Source organism: Tasmannia lanceolata, unplaced genomic scaffold (assembly GCF_043159265.1).
Source record: "Tasmannia lanceolata isolate RefF3 unplaced genomic scaffold, GAP_Taslan_0.1 ptg000002l, whole genome shotgun sequence".
Taxonomy (NCBI): Eukaryota; Viridiplantae; Streptophyta; class Magnoliopsida; order Canellales; family Winteraceae; genus Tasmannia; species Tasmannia lanceolata.
This window is the reverse complement of record NW_027518679.1, coordinates 14,124,399-14,143,961: the sequence shown is the minus strand read 5'-3', so window position 1 is coordinate 14,143,961 and position 19,563 is coordinate 14,124,399. Positions and strand designations below refer to the sequence as shown.

Sequence of the window (19,563 nt, the reverse complement as noted above, 5' to 3'; positions counted from 1 at the left end):
ACTACTTCTGTTCAACATATAGCTTAGGGTTCTGATATTTACACACCCTTTTTTTCCCATAATTAGGCACCTCCTACTTACATTTTTGTAGAGGTTTCTATATTTTTTTTCCTTTCTCGGCCATCCATTTTACATTACATATGATGGGGTGCGACAACGCAGCAGCCTGTTAGCTTCTAACACGTGGCTAGAGGAGGGCCCACCGCAGGACCCTCGCCAGCAGGGGTAGTTTGGTAATTCCCTCGGGGTAGGTGAACCTGAACCTATAGCTGGTCGACACCTGCGTTGGAGGCATTAACTCCTTACCTACCCCAAACCTTCCTTATAAAAAGGCTTCCAAAGCTCATAAATCGGGGATTGAATTCTCACCCACCACTCTTAAAATACCCTCTTCACTCCGGCTCATACCGACTTGAGTGTCGAAGGGCCTGTCCGGAGTACACTCCGGGTCGGTCATTCTGACCTCGTTTGCTCCTGTGCAGAACACAGCTCATCCGGACTCTACATCCCTCCAGCTCGGCTCTTACGTCACTGCCATATCTGTTAACCGATTTTGGGTCTAACAGATTGGCGCCATCCGTGGGACCCCTGAACTAAAGGTTGTTCCAACCACTTCACAAAAATGGCAGGACGCAAGAGTGCGCGGGTGCCAACCGCACGGACCACCCGAGCCGTGCTACCTGGCAGGACTCGAAGTGAGCGACTCGCCTCGCTGGTAGTTGCAGCCTCCGCCACGGCTGAACAGAACCAGCCTCGCTCCGTAAACCTTAACCCCATGCCGACTCCAGAGCAAGTCCAAGCTCTCTTTCAACAGATGACCGCTCTCGTTGGTCAGTACCAGCAGTTGCTCCAGGCGCCTCCCCAACCTCCTCCGGAAGCTCCACAACCTGTCCTAGAAAGGCCAGAAATCCACAGGGGAGGGTCGTCACGCCGTAGTGAAGACCGGACTCACCATTCCCCCAGACAAGTCCGTCACCCCATAGCCAGGCATGCGCAGACAGAGCCGCACCGCCGTCGGAGGTCTAGGTCTCGCTCTGCGCAAAGGCGCCGAGCTCATGAAGAGCACGCGCCGCAGGCAAAATCAGGGTCCCATCGTCGAAGTCCGGAGAGCCACTCCGGCTCCGCAGCAGGCCAATCCGCGGGGAGAAACAGGTCATCAGAACATAAAGACGACCCGGTGATGCGAAGGATAGAAGAGATGGGCCACAAAATCGAAGAGCTGGCTAAGGATCAAAGCCGGCCTATGTCTAGGGCGTTCTCGAGCAGAACGCCGTTCACCGACGATGTGATGGGCGCCCCTGCGCCAAGGGGGTTTAAAATGCCAGCTATCCCGCAGTACGATGGGACCACGGACCCCGTCGACCACTTGGAGACGTTCCGGACATTGATGCTCCTCCACGGTGCGTCAGACGGTTTCCTCTGTAGAGCATTCCCGATGACCCTCACAGGTGCAGCTAGGGATTGGTACTCAAGGATCCGACCGAACTCCATCAACAACTTCGATGACTTCGGGGAAGACCTGGTCCGCCACTTCATGAGCAGCCGCAGGCCAAGGAAAACAGCAGCATCCCTGATGACCTTGCGGCAGGAGGATAATGAACCTCTCAAAGCCTTCGTCAGCCGCTTCAACAGGGAGGCACTCCAAGTGCCAGATTTGGACCCCTCGGCCGCTACGAACGCGCTTCTCGCGGGTGCTAGATCAAACGATTTCCGCCGAGCAGTGGCCCGCCGGAATCCTCACTCCCTGGCAGACCTAATGTCCGGGGCAGAGGAGTACATATCTGTAGAAGAGACACTGGCAGCTCTGGATTCGAGTCGGAGGAGAACCTCTGATGACAGGAACCAAGACAGGCCCCATGCTAAGCAGCGCAGGGACGATAAGGTCGTCAGAAGGGACAAATCCCCGCACAGGAGGGAGGAAAACTTCACCCCTCTCAACACCTCCCGAAGGCATATCCTGGCAGCCATCAGCGGAGAAGAGTTCATAAAATGGCCAACTCCAATGATCTCCAAGGGAAACAGGAGAGACAAATCGAAGTACTGCCGGTTCCACAGGGACCACAGACACGATACAGACGATTGCCGACAGCTGAAGATGGAGATCGAGCAATTAATCAGCCGGGGCTACTTGAAGAAATATGTCCGGAGTGACACCCGCGGGAGTGACCCCAAGGAGAAGGGTCCCCAGGGCCGAAGCCCTCGGCGGACTCAACCGCCCCCAGTCCGAAGACAATCTCCATCGCCGCCCATTCCACCGCCAGAAGCACACGGCTCCCACTCAAGAGGAGTCATCGGCACGATCATGGGCGGCCCGGCGGCTGGAGGCACCTCCTCCGCTGCTCGGAAAGCATATGCACGCCGAGTCAATTCCGTGCATGCATGCAGTAAGAAAGCGAAGACGGAGAATGATATCTCCTTCTCGGACGCGGACCTTGACGGCCTGATATTACCACATGACGACGCCCTAGTCCTGACTATGCTCGTCGCAAACTGGGAGCTGAGGAAAATCCTGGTAGACAACGGGAGCTCAGCCGACATTCTGTACTATCACGCCTTCGAAAGAATGATGATAGGTGACGACAGCTTAAAGCCCGCGAACTCAGATCTTTTCGTCTTTTCAGGAGAAGTAGTCAAGGTTGAGGGACAAATCGAGCTTCCTGTCCTCGTCGGAGAGCCGCCCTGCCAAGCCTTCGCCATGGTCAACTTCCTAGTAGTGAGGGCCACCTCGGTCTATAACGCTATTTTAGGACGGCCTGGCCAGAACATGATCCGCGCCGTCGCGTCTGCTTATCACCAGAAGATGAAGTTCATAACGCCCAATGGCGTGGGAGAAGTTCGAGGAGACCAGCCGCAATCTCGGGAATGTTATGCAATGGCGCTTAAGGGCAGAAATGCGACGGAGTCGTTGCCAATCGAGCTACTGGACCTGAGGGACGAAGCTCAGGGAACTCAGCCCGCCGAAGACCTTGTCCCCGTCCCCCTGTGCGAGAATGATGATGAAAAGGTAGTCCAGATCGGCTCCTCTCTGGACGACGGCGCCCGGCGCAACCTCACCCAGTTCCTCCAGAACAATGCGGATGTCTTCGCATGGGCCCCCACGGACATGCCCGGCATCAATCCGGAGGTCAGTTCGCACAGACTAGGTGTCGACCCGACCTGCAGGCCGGTGAAGCAGAAGAAGAGACACTTCGCCCTCGAAAGGCAGATGACGATCAGAGAAGAGGTGGAGAGACTCCTAAGAGCGGACTTCATCCGAGAAATCCAATACCCGGACTGGCTGGCAAACGTAGTCCTGGTGAAAAAGGCCAATGGGAAATGGAGAACCTGCGTCGACTTCACGGATTTGAATAAAGCCTGTCCCAAGGACAGCTACCCGCTCCCAAAAATCGATCAGCTCATCGATGCTACCGCAGGTCACGAATTGCTCAGTTTCATGGACGCCTTCTCTGGATATAACCAGATCAGAATGTATGAGTCAGATATCCCGAAGACCTCCTTCGTAACGGATCAGGGGACCTACTGCTACCGTGTCATGCCCTTTGGCCTGAAAAATGCCGGGGCCACGTATCAGAGGCTTGTAAACAAACTCTTCCGGAATAAGATTGGCCGCAACATGGAAGTATACGTCGACGACATGCTGGTGAAAAGCCTAAGCTCGCAAGATCATGTCTCCGATCTAGAAGAAACGTTTCAAGTCCTGAGAGACAATAAGATGAAACTCAATCCCACCAAGTGCACTTTTGGGGTCAGCTCGGGAAAGTTTCTGGGGTTTATGGTCAGCCAGAGAGGGATAGAGGCCAATCCAGAAAAAATCAAGGCCGTGGTGGAGCTCGCTCCGCCGAAAACCATCAGAGAAGTGCAGCGACTGACAGGGATGATAGCCGCGCTGGGGCGCTTCGTCTCAAAATCTGCAGAGAGGTGTCTCCCTTTTTTCAACGCAGTCAAAGGCCTCAAAACCTCGCCCTGGACAGAGGAATGCCAAACCTCCTTCGAGGAGCCGAAGCAATATTTGTCCTCTCCACCGCTATTGACAAAACCGGAGCCCGGTGAGGAGCTAATCTTGTATCTATCTATAAGCCCCCTGGCTCTGGCTGCGGTCCTAGTTCGTGAAGAGCGCAGCCAACAAAAACCGGTCTACTACGTTAGCAAAGCCTTGCACGACGCCGAAATAAGGTACCAGCGGGTCGAGAAATTGGCTTACGCGCTGGTAATGGCGGCCAGGAAGTTGAGGCCGTATTTCCAAGCTCACACGATAAAGGTCCTAACTGACCAGCCGCTTAGACAAGTCCTCCACAAGCCAGATACTTCAGGACGATTGGTTAAATGGGCCGTGGAATTGAGTGAATTTGACATCCGGTACATGCCCAGGCCCGCGATCAAGGCTCAAGTATTGGCAGATTTCATAGCTGAATGCTCCATCCCCCAGCAGATCGCCGAACCTGAAATCGCCCAAGCCCCAGCAGTGAAATGTGCTACTACGGCCGGAGAACCAGCAGAAGATGGAGCCAGAGCAGGAACCATCCCCCTGCCACCAGTTGAGCATGATCCTTCAATCGCCGAAGCACTTTGGAAAGTGCACGTGGACGGATCCTCAAACAAGGCTGGTTGCGGAGCCGGTCTGGTTTTAACCGGGCCGGACGGTTTCGCACTAGACTACGCCTTGAGGTTCGGCTTTCGCGCTTCCAACAATGAGGCTGAGTATGAAGCACTCCTCGCCGGAATGAATCTTGCAGTCCAGACCGGAGCCCAGAGATTGAAAGCTTACTGTGACTCCCAGTTGGTCGCCAACCAAATCCAAGGTATATACGAAGCCCGCGACGAGCGAATGATTAAATACCTCTCCCAGGTCCGGCAACTATCCTCCAAGTTCAGAAGTTTTGAGGTTGTCAGAATCCCCAGAACGGACAACACAAAGGCAGATGTACTGTCCAAGCTGGCCGCATCCGGATACACGACTCTCGGGAATATATGCATGGAGTTCCTACAGGCCTCCAGTATCGAAAGAAAGGCTGCTGAGATAATGCAGGTGGAACACGAGCCCTGCTGGATGGATGAGATCGTCGACTACCTGCGTAGTGGGAAACTGCCTGAGGCCAAGAGAGAAGCGCGCAAGGTGATCCAAAGAGCAGCCCGTTTTTCACTTGATGGCGAGAACTTGTTCAAAAGATCCTATACTCTCCCATACTTAAAGTGTCTCCGGCCCAGCGACGCCACGTATGCCCTGCAGGAGACACACGAAGGTATTTGCGGGGAGCACTTGGGGGGCAAAGCCCTGGCGATCAAAGTCCTCCTTAGAGGTCTGTACTGGCCGACGTTGAGACAAGACGCGCTGACCCTGGTAAAGAGATGCGAGAAATGCCAAAAGTTCTCCCCCACCATTCATCAGCCCGCTGTATCTATGGCCCCAATTGTCAGCCCGCTACCCTTCGCTATTTGGGGGATGGATATCTTGGGCCCCTTCCCACCGGCCTCCGGAAGGCGCACCTTCGTAGTGGTGGCTATTGATTACTTTACCAAATGGGTGGAGGCTGAACCTCTAGCCCAGATCACCGAACAGAATGTGCAGAACTTCTTCTGGAAATCAGTAGTCTGCAGATTCGGGATTCCTCGCGCCCTGATAACAGACAACGGCAAACAGTTCGACTGCCGAAACTTTCGGAAGTTTTGCTCCGACCTGAAAATTGAGCAGAGGTTCACCTCCGTAGCACACCCACAGACCAACGGGCAGACAGAAGTCACAAACCGAATCCTGCTGCAAGGGATCAAGAAAAGACTGGACGAAAAATTTGGTCGATGGGCAGATGAGCTGTATCACGTCCTATGGGCCTATCGCACCACCCCGCGCACACCAACGGGTGAGTCCCCATTCAACCTGTCCTTCGGAACAGAGGCGGTAATACCTGTCGATGTAGGCACCCCGTCCGCTAGAATTTCCAACTTCAACGAACAGCTCAACGGTGACGGGCTCCGCGCGAATCTTGACTTATTAGAGGAGGCCAGAGAAGAATCCCGAATAAGAGTCGCCGCCTACAAGCAGAAAGTATCTCGCTACCATGACTCGAAGATACGCCCTAGAGAGTTTCGAGTTAGAGATCTTGTCTTAAGGAAAGCTGCTATCTCCCAACCCAAGAAGGCCGGAAAGCTTTCCCCAACCTGGGAGGGGCCTTACCGAGTAAAAGAGGTGATTCGCCCGGGAAGTTATAGACTGGAAACACTCGAGGAACAACTATTACCACATGCCTGGAACTCGAAGAACCTTCGCAAATATCATCAGTAGCAAAGTAGCCGACACACACAAAAAAAAAACTTTGTAAATATCTCCTGAATGTGAATGAAAGAACCTTTTCTTTTTGCAAATGCCTTCGTGTCCGTCAGACTTTGAAACCCAGTTCACTAAAACTAGGGTACTCAACGTTTGGTTCGCCACGGCTCGTCTCCGCAAAGACCGGGAGCCCACTCCTGGTCCGGAACCAGCTCGGATGCAAAAACCAAAGCTCCTTCGAAACCCAGTTCACTAAAACTAGGGTACTCAACGTTTGGTTCGCCACGGCTCGTCTCCGCAAAGACCGGGAGCCCACTCCTGGTCCGGAACCAGCCCGGATGCAAAAACCAAAGCTCCTTCGAAACCCAGTTCACTAAAACTAGGGTACTCAACGTTTGGTTCGCCACGGCTCGTCTCCGCAAAGACCGGGAGCCCACTCCTGGTCCGGAACCAGCCCGGATGCAAAAACCAATGCTCCTTCGAAACCCAGTTCACTAAAACTAGGGTACTCAACGTTTGGTTCGCCACGGCTCGTCTCCATAAAGACCGGGAGCCCACTCCTGGTCCGGAACCAGCCCGGATGCAAAAAACCAAAGCTCCTTCGAAACCCAGTTCACTAAAACTAGGGTACTCGACGTTTGGTTCGCCACGGTTCGTCTCCGCAAAGAATCGGGAGTCCACTCCTAAGTCCATCACTCCTACCTGGAGCGATAGTTACGCATCATACAAAAAAGTAGTATAAACTAGAGACGGACAAGCATAGAAGAGTTAGACAAACAAAAGTTCTTTCCATTCATATGTTGGGGCCTCAGAGGACCATTACAAAAAGGGAGTTGGGCCTCCAAGGGGCCATTACAAAAAGGAATCAAGAAGTCGCCAAAAAAAGGAAAGAAAAAGAACTCAGGGCGCCTCATCGCCCCCATCCCGCGCTGAATCTGCCCCCGGGGGCAAAAGTGCGTCAGCTGCGGCCGGCTCCTCGCCAGTGAGCGTCGGTGGATCAGGTATAACCATCCTCGACAGGTCAACGCCCGGATTGGAATCCTTGACCTGCCCAAGGCAATCAAAGAACCCTATCTTGTAGGCCTCACTGGATAGAAGAAGGAGTTCGTCCTCCTTCTCCTGAACGGCAGTCGCCTGCCTCGAGAAGGCTCTCTCCCTCTGAGCGTTGAGGGCTTCCGTCGCTTCCTCCTTCTGCGCGGCCAGCTGAGCGGCAAAATCTTCTCTCAGCCGCTTGATCTCGTCGGCAGATTTTTCGACGGACTTCTTCAGCTCCTTCGCCTCCCTTTTCAGCTTCCCATTCTCCTCCTCAGACTTGGTTATAGCATCGGAGAATTTCTTACTCTTCCCCCGCAGATCGTTGAAGTACACTCCGATCTATAAAATACAGAGGAGCAAGTGTTAACACAAGCAAACAAAACAGAAGGCGAACAAAGAGTAAGCGTACTCGTCAGCCATCTTACCTGATAAAGAGAAGAAAATACGGCCTCTTCGGCCGTAGCTGGCGGCTCGTGGAGAACCTGTTGCTTGTCTTTGTCAAGAATACATTTAGTTTGAATCTCTACAGCCACCCGACTCTCTCCAAGGCCGGAATCAGTCTTTTGGACGGCCCAGTTCGGCCGAAAAACGTTATCACCGGGCCTCGTCGGGGGCGGGAGGGTGCCAGCAGATGTCGCCACGGTCCTCGAGGACCCCGCGCCCCGGCCGGATGAACTCACCAGTTTCACCGAACTCTTGACCTTGGGTGGGGGCGGCGCGTCCTGAGTCGGAGCAGGACTCGCCGTCTTTGGGGCCTTCCTTTTCTGGCCCTGACGGACCGTCCCGAAGGCCCCCTTCCTCATCTTATCCACTAACGACTGCTGCTGCATCTCTGAAAGATAGACGAAAACAAAACCAGTCAGAAAAAAAAAAAAAAAGAAAAGAAAAGAAAAGCGGAGAGACGAATTTTAAAGGAGGCTATCTACGTACGTGCCCGGGTCGCAGTACTAAGGCCCAACCCAACCAAAACCTCTTCCCCTTGGAAGTCTGAACAATTAACAGGCCCCTCCCGGTCCAGCACCTCCCGAAGTAGAGCGAGGGTTCTCGCATCTTCACCCTCAAGGAACGGTTTGCGACTCATCGCGACTGTATCCGGGGTTCCCCATTTCAAAGGGACCGGCCAAGGCTCGCTGGACTCCGCGTCCTCGACATAAAAGAACCTGTTCCTCCACAGGTGTATGGAGGTGGGAATGCCAGTGATCATTTTTATCTCCGGACGCTGGCTAATGTAAATCCAACCACCACCCTTGTGCTTCTTCAATTGCGCACATGCGCGGAACAACGGTACTGACAAGTCCCTCTGAAGCCGGCCCCGAATGAGGTATACAAACCCCGTGAGCAGCCTCCATGAGTTCGGCGCCACTTGGGCCGGAGCTAGCCCGTAATGCTGAAGCACCAAAGCGAAGAAGGGGTGTAGAGGAAATCGGAGTCCAGCCCTCAATGACTCGTCATATATGCAAATATCGGAGCTTTCGTTACAGGCTCTATCTCCCTCCGTCGCCTCCCTCAGTCCAAACCTGGATGGGATGCAGTACTTATCCCTAATCACTGCCATGGCGGACTCATCCAGGTAGTTCTCCTCATTGAGAGCCTGTATGTTGTAGGTAGGGTTGGCATCCATACGGGCCCGTGCCACGACCTCAACGGCCCGGCCCGGGTGAAACGTTGTGGACGCCTCGCCGGCGTCACTACCAACACTCCCCCCTTGTGGGACGTAACTATCCGTTAGAAGTGGAGCGGTGTTCAGGTCTAATATCGCCTCATCCTCCCCCTCCTCATCACTACCTATAACAGTCACACTCGCCGTTTTCGGGGCCGGTGACCAGGTAGGCCTATCCTCGATCCTAATCAACGATCTAGACCCTGAACTACTATAAGACGACTCCCCCGAGCCGGACTCAGAACTAGAGCTACTAGACATGAAAGCAGGAAAAGAAATGAATGAGACGCGCTCAAGAAAAATTACCGGATCACACTGAATGCTCCCGAATCCACCGCCGTTCACAAAAACTACACGACCCGAACTGACCTTCGCCGAACTGAGCTTCGCCGAACCGACAGAGAAAAAAGAGGAGGAGAAGGAGGAGAAGTAAAAAGTGAAAGTGAGGAGGTAAAACCCACTCTTATATAGATTTCTCTGAGGCGGTGTGCATTAAATGAAGGGCACACGTCTCGAGGACACCCGAGGGATGCCACGTGTCTTGTATTAATGGCGGGCACAAACTTCGAGACGAGTTCCAAGCAGTCCGGCCTAAGCCGGACTGGATATGACGCGTTTCGCAAAACGACAAAAAGCAGTCCGGCCCAAGCCGGACTGGGTCGCTAAACGACAAAAAGGCAGTCCGGCCCAAGCCGGACTGGATATGACGCGTTTCGCTAAACGACAAAAAGCAGTCCGGCCCAAGCCGGATTGGGTCGCTAAACGACAAAAGGCAGTCCGGCCCAAGCCGGACTGGATATGACGCGTTTCGCAAAACGACAAAAAGCAGTCCGGACCAAGCCGGACTGGGTCGCAAAACGACAAAAGGGAGTCCGGCCCAAGCCGGACTGGGTCGCTAAACGACAAAAAGCAGTCCGGCCCAAGCCGGACTGGATATGACGCGTTTTGCAAAACGACAAAAAGCAGTCCGGCCCAAGCCGGCTGGGTCGCTAAACGACAAAAGGGAGTCCGGCCCAAGCCGGACTGGATATGACGCGTTTCGCAAAACGACAAAAAGCAGTCCGGCCCAAGCCGGACTGGGTCGCTAAACGACAAAAAGCAGTCCGGCCCAAGCCGGACTGGATATGACGCGTTTCGCAAAACGACAAAAATCAGTCCGGCCCAAGCCGGACTGGGTCGCTAAACGACAAAAGGCAGTCCGGCCCAAGCCGGACTGACGAAGGCCGGACTGACGAAAATCCGGACTGCTTCCAATTTCTGGACTGCCCCAATTTCCGGACTGCTCCAAAATTCGGACTGCCCCCAATTTCCGGACTGTTCCAGAATCCGGACTGCCTCCAGATTCCGGACTGCTCCAAAATCCGGACTGCCCCAAAATCCGGACTGCCTCCAAAATCCGGACTGCCCGAATTTCCGGACTGCTCCAGATTCCGGACTGCCTCCAATTTCCGGACTGTTCCAGAATCCGGACTGCCTCCAGATTCCGGACTGCTCCAAAATCCGGACTGCCCGAATTTCCGGACTGCTCCAGATTCCGGACTGCCTCCAATTTCCGGACTGTTCCAATTTCCGGACTGCTTCATATTCAGGACTGCCACATGACAAGCCTCGTATTTCCCCAAGTCACCATAATAACTTGGAGAACTGGGGGGCAACTGATGGGGTGCGACAACGCAGCAGCCTGTTAGCTTCCAACACGTGGCTAGAGGAGGGCCCACCGCAGGACCCCCGCCAGCAGGGGTAGTTTGGTAATTCCCTCGGGGTAGGTGAACCTGTTCTATAGCTGGTCGACACCTGCGTTGGAGGCATTAACTCCTTACCTACCCCAAACCTTCCTTATAAAAAGGCTTCCAAAGCTCATAAATCGGGGATTGAATTCTCACCCACCACTCTTAAAATACCCTCTTCACTCCGGCTCGTACTGACTTGAGTGTCGAAGGGCCTGTCCGGAGTACACTCCGGGTCGGTCATTCTGACCTCGTTTGCTCCTGTGCAGAACACAGCTCATCCGGACTCTACATCCCTCCAGCTCGGCTCTTACGTCACTGCCATATCTGTTAACCGATTTTGGGTCTAACACATACATCATCCTATGAAATAGGATTTTTAAAGCACGACCTATCTGGGTTGGTTTGTTGTGTGTGTGTGGGGGGGGGGGGGGGGGGGGGGGGGCGTTGGAGGAGTATGAACAAATGAATGGTTTAGATCATCCAAATACGTGGGGAAGCATACCCTCGCTCAATAAGAGTGTAAACATCACTTTTCCAACAAATTTAGGGTCAATATTAATATCTTTTGCTTCTTGTTTAATAAGGGATAATCTTGTACAACTCGACTACATCGTATTACTATGCAATTCCCGTGCATTTGATCGTGTTGATGTCCTGATCATCAATCTGGCCTGTCCCTTTAGAAGGGCCACAGTGCAAAAACCATATGAAATGGATGATCCTAACTGTCCAAAATGTCGCCTGCAATTGAACAACCAAAGAAGGGAAGTAATATATTAGCCGCCTTTTCTTCACCGGATCGCCCCCTCTAGTGTATTTATGACTACTCCTTTTACACTAAAGGGCGTGGTCTGGTGAAGCAAAGGGGGCAAATATCCCATTTCCCAACAATTTTCCTTTTCGCGTCTACTGATAGGATGGTTAGGATTGTCCAATAAGAATCCGGAGATAGACAATTAAGATCAATAATTAGACCCAACTGTCAATACATGAGAGTTGCATCATAATATAATGCAGTCGAGTTGCTTGAGATCATTCTTATTCAATTTTTGTTCACAGAGGGTTGACATCAAATACGAGAATTCGATCATTTCACCAGATGAGGTACAAAAAAAATCTGTATAAACACTCTTAGAGCTCTTCTGTTACATTTGCTTTGCTTAATGAAATTGTCTTGTGGGGAAATCAAACAGCTAATGAATATATTCCGGAAGAACTATGACCCGCTTCTGGCAATTTTCAATCCTGAGGGTTGGCTTGAAATAACGTATCCTTCTACTCTTTTTCTGCATGTAGTTCTTTTTTTGGGGTTAAATTTTATGATTTGTAATTCATCCAGTGTCTGTTATACTGTTCAGATATACTGTAGATTTAAATTAGAATAAGAGTGTTGTTGTCTGTTAGTAATTCATCCAGTGTCTGTTATACTGTTCAGATATACTGTAGATTTAAATTAGAATAAGAGTGTTGTTGTCTGTTATACTGTTTAGATATAAAGTAGATTTAAATTAGAATAAGAGTGTTGTTGTTCTTGATCTATGGTTAGATATGTTGATGAATCCATGAGGATTGGGAGGGATGACAAAGGCAACATATTTGTATTGGAAAGATCTCAATAGAAGAAGAAACTTACAAGAGATATGCTTTTTTTGTTTTGTTTTTAAAGATTAGAGATGCTTGTTTGGTTGAGAAAGCACACCCATGTGCACATAATGTATTATTTACATGTAACGGCAGCTAAGAGTGTTTAATATATTGTTGGTAATTCGCCTCCTTACTGTTAGAAATGGATTTCTTTGGAGTAATGAGACTATTCGAATTAAATGTGGGGAAGTATTATTTTATCCAATTAAATAATTGAATACAAGCAACATATAAAAGGAGTTTTATATGTGGGCCCCACATTGGACGAAATTTCCAAGTGGGCCCACCATATGGAAAATGTCCATATCATCTTTTATTTAATTCAAATCGTTTGAATTGGTTTTTATAATTAATATTTAGTATTTGATGACGCCCAAAATCTGACTGCACGAACTAGCTCTGCAGAACCTGTAATCCTGCGCTCACAGAAAAAGCGTCAGTGGGCCCAGAGTTGTGGCTCCGGACGGCCACTTCGACACTCAAGTCAGAGATGGGCAATCACAGACAATGGATGGGGAATGGGAGAGGGTTCAATCAAGTTACCATACCAAAGGAGGAGAGGGAGAATTGAATGCCTTGGTTGAGTGTATAGACCCCTTTTCATAGGGGAGGAGATTCGCGATCTTGGAGATATCAATTATGCCTTTAATTTAGCCCACGTGGGGCGCGACGGATGGAGAATAAAATCAGGGAGATATGATTTCCTGCGATTCCGGGCGGAGATCGTGGATGGTGATTTAGGCAGGAAGTTTTGAATTCAAAAGACGCGCCTTACGTGTAACGGCCGTCCTGATTAGTCGCTTGGGGGCGAGATCCCCGCAATTGTTTTTGATTTCCCTGGGAGCTCGGTACCGGTCAAGGGAGAAGTATCAGGAGGTCTGATCAATGTTCACTACGGAGTATTGCTGCGGGGGTTGTATTGATCCAGTTGAATGGTGGAGAAGGGGTTTGAGGGTCGGTACCGTGAATGCCGATTTTTACTCCCAACATACTGGCCCCCTACTTCCTAGTCCCTTTGTAAGGGTCGAGGAAGTAGCTAAATTTTCAAGCAGTGGATCAGTGCCGACTCTCTGGAGATGATGGAGTTGAAACGTTTTTGGCGGGAATTTGGTGAGTGAATCTGGTGCGTCACATCACTCGATAGTCATAGATCTTTGATGAGACCTTTCATGATGATTCGCATTTTCCTACCCGTGCTCAACATTATGGGCTTTCGAGAAGCGGCGTGTAAATTAAATTTCTGCCTGGTTTTCCGAAACTGATTTAAAATTTGGCGGGATTATTTGATTCCCCCCAAATGTGGTTTCGAAAATCGGCGGGATCATTTAATCCCGCTTGGTTTTCCCGCCCAGTCGCTCCTATAAATGAGGGAGTGGGGGAAGGGTTCTTTGTCACTTCCTCTTCTTTCTTCTCTGCTTCCTTTTGCTTCTTTCTGTCCTGTGCTTTCTTTGTCGGAAAATGTCTCAGGAGTTTACGGGCGATGAACAACCAGGGGCAATAGTTCCGGTGGTGGAAGTGGAATCGCTTCGGACGGAGATGAGGGGAACCATTCCGTCATCAGAGAACCGGTGGCCCGTAGGACAAGGAGATCGCAGAGGCTGAAAGACTCACCAGCGGTAGAGCCTAGTTCACCGGAAATGGTAGCTCCGGTGGCGATGGTTTCACCGGTGGCTTCCCCTACGGCCGGAATGGAGGAGGTGGACCATGGTTCACAAAGCAAGAATAAGCGGAAGGTTGAACCTGGCAGCGGTTCGAGTTTTTCGCTTGCTGGGAGTTGCCTTCCTCCTGGTGACATTCCGAGTTTCGCCGCTAATTACAAGAGGTCTTTGAAGCACGCGATGGAGAGAGGGCATGGGGTGGCGGACCAGCTTCTTCGGCAGAGCACGGAGGTTCTCCGGTTAAGAGCCAGAGTTGAAGAATTGGAGATGGAGAACGAGGCTCTGAAGGAGATGTTACAAGGGGTGACTGAAGGCGCTGCGAGGGTCGGATCCATATCCCTGGTCTCAAGCCTCATCTGGAGGAGAATTTGCCAGAGGAGGATCCTGAGGAGGACCCTGAGGAGGAGCCGGAAGAGAATCCAGCCGAATGACCACATCCTCGGCCATGACCTTGGCTCTGTCATAATCGAGCTCCCTTCCGGGGTAAAGAAGATTGTGCCAAGTGGATGCCTTGGCGATGGTGAGGTCCAACGCCAGGTGGTTCACCAGACATATGATACTGAAGCTCCTGGTGTCGACCCTTCATAGTTTCCTTCTCGAGCACCTGGTGGTTACACATCCCAGTAGCATACTTTTGTCCAAGCCGGTGGGCCGCCGACCGCATCACATTCCTTCTGTCTTTTGTAGTTAGCCGTAGTTTAATGGAGCCTCGGATGTTTGTTTTTTTGTTTTTGGCCTAGAGGCCCTCCTTTTGTAAAGGTTCTTTTACTTGTGAATGAAAGAATATCTGCCATTTCTATTATTTCCTAGTATTATTCAATACCGATGGTGGTGTGTGACCGACACTCGTAGATGTATGATAAATATGTCGTTTAATAATAATCAGAGCCGAATGTTACGACTCATGCATCACTACGTTCATGGCACAAGTGCGCACATTCGGTCCCGAGTGTACCTTGACCTTGGCGTAGATGTCACACAGCTTGAGTGTATCGCATGACTAATTTCACCAAACGATATTCGGCACCGGGGAAGCTTTGCTTTCTGAGTGATTGTTGTCGTGCCCTAAGGGGTACTTCGAAGAGACACGTGTAACAGTCGTGACTCTTGGGTAATGGCGGTTTTTTGGCACTTTAAATAATGATGAGGAAACGACGTATTTAATGCGGCGTAAGGTTCGTCTCTTGCGTTGGTCTCTTGCTGCATAAGGTTCCCTTTTTCTGGCGAATCATTTCCCTTTTTCTGTCGGAGTTTCTCATTTTGCTTCGTTCTCTTGCGTTGGTCGAGGTTTCACGAGATTTCAAGTTGCCCAGCCCAATTTCTTCCTTTTCCAAGGGCACTGGTTCGTCTTCTCCGGCGAGCTTCACAGCTTTTCTCTCCGATTTCACGGGTGCGTTTCTCAACCCGATCTTTGCATTTCATTTCTTTTAAAATAGTCATGTCGGAGAACACAGATTCACAGAACCGGTCGATCGAGCCCGTGGGAATGGAGGAATCATCCTCTTCTCCCAGGATCCCATTGGAAATGGAGACGGAGAGTGTACCAGAGCAATCGTCGGCGAAGAGACGTAAAATTAGGGCCAAGAAATTTGGTGGTAGCGTGATGATTGAAAGGGACGAAGGGTCCCTGAAGAGGATAGCGCCACACCCAAGGAAAGAGGTGGATCAGATTCTCCCTATTGAGCCTTCGGGCGCGGCGGAGTCGGTCCCGAGCGATTTTCGAGTTTCGACAGTCTCAAGAGTATCAAACGGATATGGCACTTCATGTCCTGGAGTTTGAGGCGAAGGGGTTCATTGACTGCCGGAACCAGGTTAAGGCCATAGAATCCACATTTCTCGTCGACAGGCTGGAGGGACTACCGGGGACCGAACTTTCCAAGGGAGAGGAGTCTGGGGCGACTGAAGCGAACGACGTGAACCTCGCGGTTGTGTCTCCTGGAGTGGAATCCTCTGTTCTGCCCGTTGGAGTGCCCTCTACTGGAGAAGATTTGGAGAGGGATGCTTAGGGGCAGGGCCCTTGCAATTTTCTTTTCTCTTTTCTTATGAACCGGTTCTGTAAAACTTAATTTCATTTTGGTGTGGATGGAAGGGTTCGTCCTTCGAGGCGATCCCTATTTATGGTGATGTATTTGAAATATTTTTACTTTTTACTGGTGATAGTAAATTTTCTCCTGATTCTGGCAAGATATTGATTTGTTTTTTTGAAGCAGTATTTTGTAGCTAGACTCTTCACCGAGCCTCTTTGGGCATCGGTTTATGGGTCATATCCTTCAAGCAGATAGACTCTTTGGGCATCGGTTTATCGGTTTATGGGTCATATCCTTCAAGCAGATAGACTCTCTACCGGGCCTCTTCGGGCACCAGTTTATGGGTCGTATCTTTTAAGTAGATAGACTCTCTACCGGGCCTCTTCGGGCACCGGTTTATGGGTCGTATCTTTTAAGTAGATAAACTCTCTACCGAGCCTCTTTGAGCACCGGTTTATGGGTCTGTAGACACCCCATTTTGACCGGACCCAAGTTCGCATTTGTTTGTGCAAACCCCCATCAAATCAATGATTTAGAGTCTCAAATTTCACCTCAAGGTAGGTCAGGGTCTCAACTGGGCCTCCATGAAATCTCGTCAAAATCGGAGCCGATTTGCCTGGTGAACTAACCCTGGAGAACATTGCAGGGTAGGTATATAAGGGGGATGAATTATCCGCAGCAGGGAGTTATCTGAAGCAAGGGGGGTACATAATCCCGTCCAGACCCAAGCCAACTTCGCGCGCCTATCACATTTTGTGCACTCATCGGTTGGGGGAGTGCTAATATCAGGGACCCTCATTTGATAAAAAAACTAGTGAAAAGAGAATTGAGAGGGATGATTTCATTTTCGTCTGAAATTTGAGAGGGAGAGAGAGAGAAATTGAGGGAGAAGGTGAGAAATCCCCAAATTTTGAAACCCTAGTCTTGTGCTCGACTTTTCTCCTTTCCGATCGTCTTCTTTGTCCATCTCCGATCATCTCCGTCAAAAATCAAGAGAGCTGACAGAAGAAGAAGAATCTAAAACCTAGATCCATACCTCTAAACCTTACTAGGCTTTAATTTCGTTAGATTTCATTTCTCTCTGCTAAAACCTCAATAGATTTCATTTTCTGTTTTTAAATTCCTTTTTAAACCCTAGCTTCTCTTCTAAATTGTAGATCTGCTATAGAAACCTAAGATCAAGAGGATTTTCTTGCTTAGAGAGTACTCTCTTTTGAAATTCCAGCCTCATTAATTATGGTAATCTTGCCAGAATGAACTTTAGACTCAGATCTGATCCCTATCTCAGAGCTCAAAACCATAGACCGAACTATAGATACCCTAGTCTTAGCTTTAACCTCTAAAGCTCTAGATCTGTTAGTTCTATTCTTGTAAAAACTTTAGATTGGTTTACTTCTTTCTTTAAAGCCTTGATCTATTATCTTCTACCTCAGAAGATCTCAGATATGAGGAATTCTGTTTTGAAGCTTGAGGGAAGGAGAACATTCTTTTTAATAATCTCATCAGAGTTCCATTCTAGTATCAATTTCATCGGTCTTCAAGGAAAAAGCAAGGGAAAAGGGTCCACGGGTTTGAGGACTATTGATCACGATCTCAGTCAAGTAGTAGCAGATTCAAGAGGTGATAGATCGAGCAATTTGATCCACATCAGCCACAATCTTCGGTGAATTCATCTTTGAACAGGTAGCTCTGTTTTATTATAGTTGTCATGATGCTATGTCTTGTATTTGATTCGTTTCTAATTGAGGTTTTGATTCATTAAGTAAGGAAATGATCTATAGATGAGGCATTATCATTGAGATTTTCATAGATTTTTTGATTTATAGTTTATCATATCTGTTGATTGATGGTACGGGCGAAATTGTCAAATAACGAGTATAGATTATGCTCATGTTCTTTTCTTAAGTTATTTGCAGAGTTGTTTAAGGTCCAATTTATGTGCATGCTTGTGTTCAGTTTGCGTTTGCTTGAAAGAATTCAGTCCATGTCTTTTGTTGCATTTTTAACATCAGTAAATTTTTTTTTTTAGAGAAGATGAATTGGGGAAAATATGGAAACCTAGATGCATTAATATTAAGGGCTGATGTCTACACTCTTGCATTCTAATTGTAGTACTTTTATTGTGGCTATGGTTTTTTTGTTTCAATCGGTTTGAGAAACCCCCATTACATAAAAATGTCCAAATGAAAGTGTTTGAAACCCAAAAGTGGGGACTGATTGAGTAGCCAGACTTTGTTGATGCATACGTGTTGTTCCTTTCATTTCACTGTGATTTTTTTTGTATTGTGATGCATAACTGTAGCTTTCATTTCACTTTAACTTTTGATTATTTATATCACTAAGAGCTGTTTTATGTTATTATGTCCTGAAAGCTTTTTTATTTCATAATTTAAATTGGCTTCCTTAGGTTTTGCCACCAGTATTCTTGTAAATGAATTTTATTGTTCAATCACCGTTTAAAATGAGATAGTTAATGTTATGATTTTCATATTTCATTAAGAATTTGGCTTTAGTCAAGAAGAAAAATTAATCTGTATTTTTAAGTTCATAAAAGTAGTTATAAATACAGGATTTGAGTGATAACTTGTTAAATGATTATACATTAACTGATAAAGATAATTATGTGCTCTTTAGGGTGTAATATTAGTATAACTAAGGAAAAATCAGAATTTACCATGGTTGATTTTTCTGAAAATGATTTTATACCTTCACAGATCAGTTTTCTGTATCTCATTCACTTTAGATTTTCAGCCTGGTTTAACAAGCTTATACTGCACATTAAATTGAAGCCTTTCTATAATGTTAAAATCAGGATTTAAATCAAATGGATGATTTGTTCTTTACGTCATTTTCTCAGATCTTGCTAGCTTCACAGAGTATATAAATTGGTTCACGTGGCTTGTGTTTTTCTTTTTAATTGGTTCATGAGGGTTTTTGGAAATTATAATAACATTTGGCAGCCCTTTGAGTGTAGTAAGACACGATTCATCAATCATCCATGCTTATAATGAATATGGTTGATACCATCTTATTATATGAATTCATTCACATCTTTCGGTTGGTTACTTCTAGGAGTGATATTTATCTCAGTTTTGTTAAGGACCATGATTATATATTAGTAACAGGTTTGCACTGTTATTCTGGTAAGGGTTATAATTAATCAATAATTATTTTGAACTGTACAATTTCTCTTGTGTTCATTAGCCCATTGAGGCAATGTGTAGCAAAAACAAGTGTTCTGTTAATTAAAATGCCCGTATATGTTTATACGTATGTGTATATGTGTATAGACATGTATGTATGTCTATGTGTGCCTTACGTATTTCCATATATGTCTATGCTTATGTTTATATATATGTATGCCTTATGTATGCTTATATGTATTTCCATTAGCCCTTTGTGAAATATGTATATGTCTGTGAAGGAGTGTGTATGCATGAGTAAATATTCTGTGTGATCCGATGAAATAGTTCAATTTAGCATTTTAACTAGCATTGATCTAATGAACTCCTATTAAATAGTAGATGCATGTTCATAAGGCACAATG

At 48.4% G+C, this 19,563-nt stretch overlaps 2 protein-coding genes across 7 annotated transcripts in view; both read left to right on the top strand.

The window, feature by feature from the left end:
• Positions 1-12,460, top strand: part of LOC143877897 (Plastid-lipid associated protein PAP / fibrillin family protein) — a 44,451-nt gene extending 31,991 nt beyond the window's left edge. For 3 of the 6 annotated variants that reach the window (XM_077380423.1, XM_077380404.1, XM_077380517.1), the window contains 3 exons: positions 11,747-11,791; positions 11,881-11,954; positions 12,234-12,460. In XM_077380423.1, coding sequence (XP_077236538.1) covers positions 11,747-11,791; positions 11,881-11,954; positions 12,234-12,306 — 192 coding nt within the window. In that variant the 3' untranslated portion in view covers positions 12,307-12,460. Of the gene's footprint in view, positions 1-11,746; positions 11,792-11,880; positions 12,164-12,233 lie in introns of those variants that run through there. The other 3 variants (XM_077380319.1, XM_077380237.1, XM_077380462.1) reach the window with 1 other exon arrangement.
• Positions 19-10,154, top strand: LOC143877831 (uncharacterized). Its single transcript, XM_077380127.1, has one exon. The coding sequence runs from the start codon at positions 623-625 to the stop codon at positions 6,275-6,277; it is 5,655 nt and encodes a 1,884-aa protein (XP_077236242.1). The 5' UTR covers positions 19-622; the 3' UTR covers positions 6,278-10,154.
• Positions 12,461-19,563: the final 7,103 nt, after the last annotated feature.

Excerpts from the sequence above, each read along its gene's own strand:
- LOC143877831 (XM_077380127.1), top strand. The coding sequence starts at position 623 with ATGGCAGGACGCAAGAGTGCGCGGGTGCCAACCGCACGGACCACCCGA.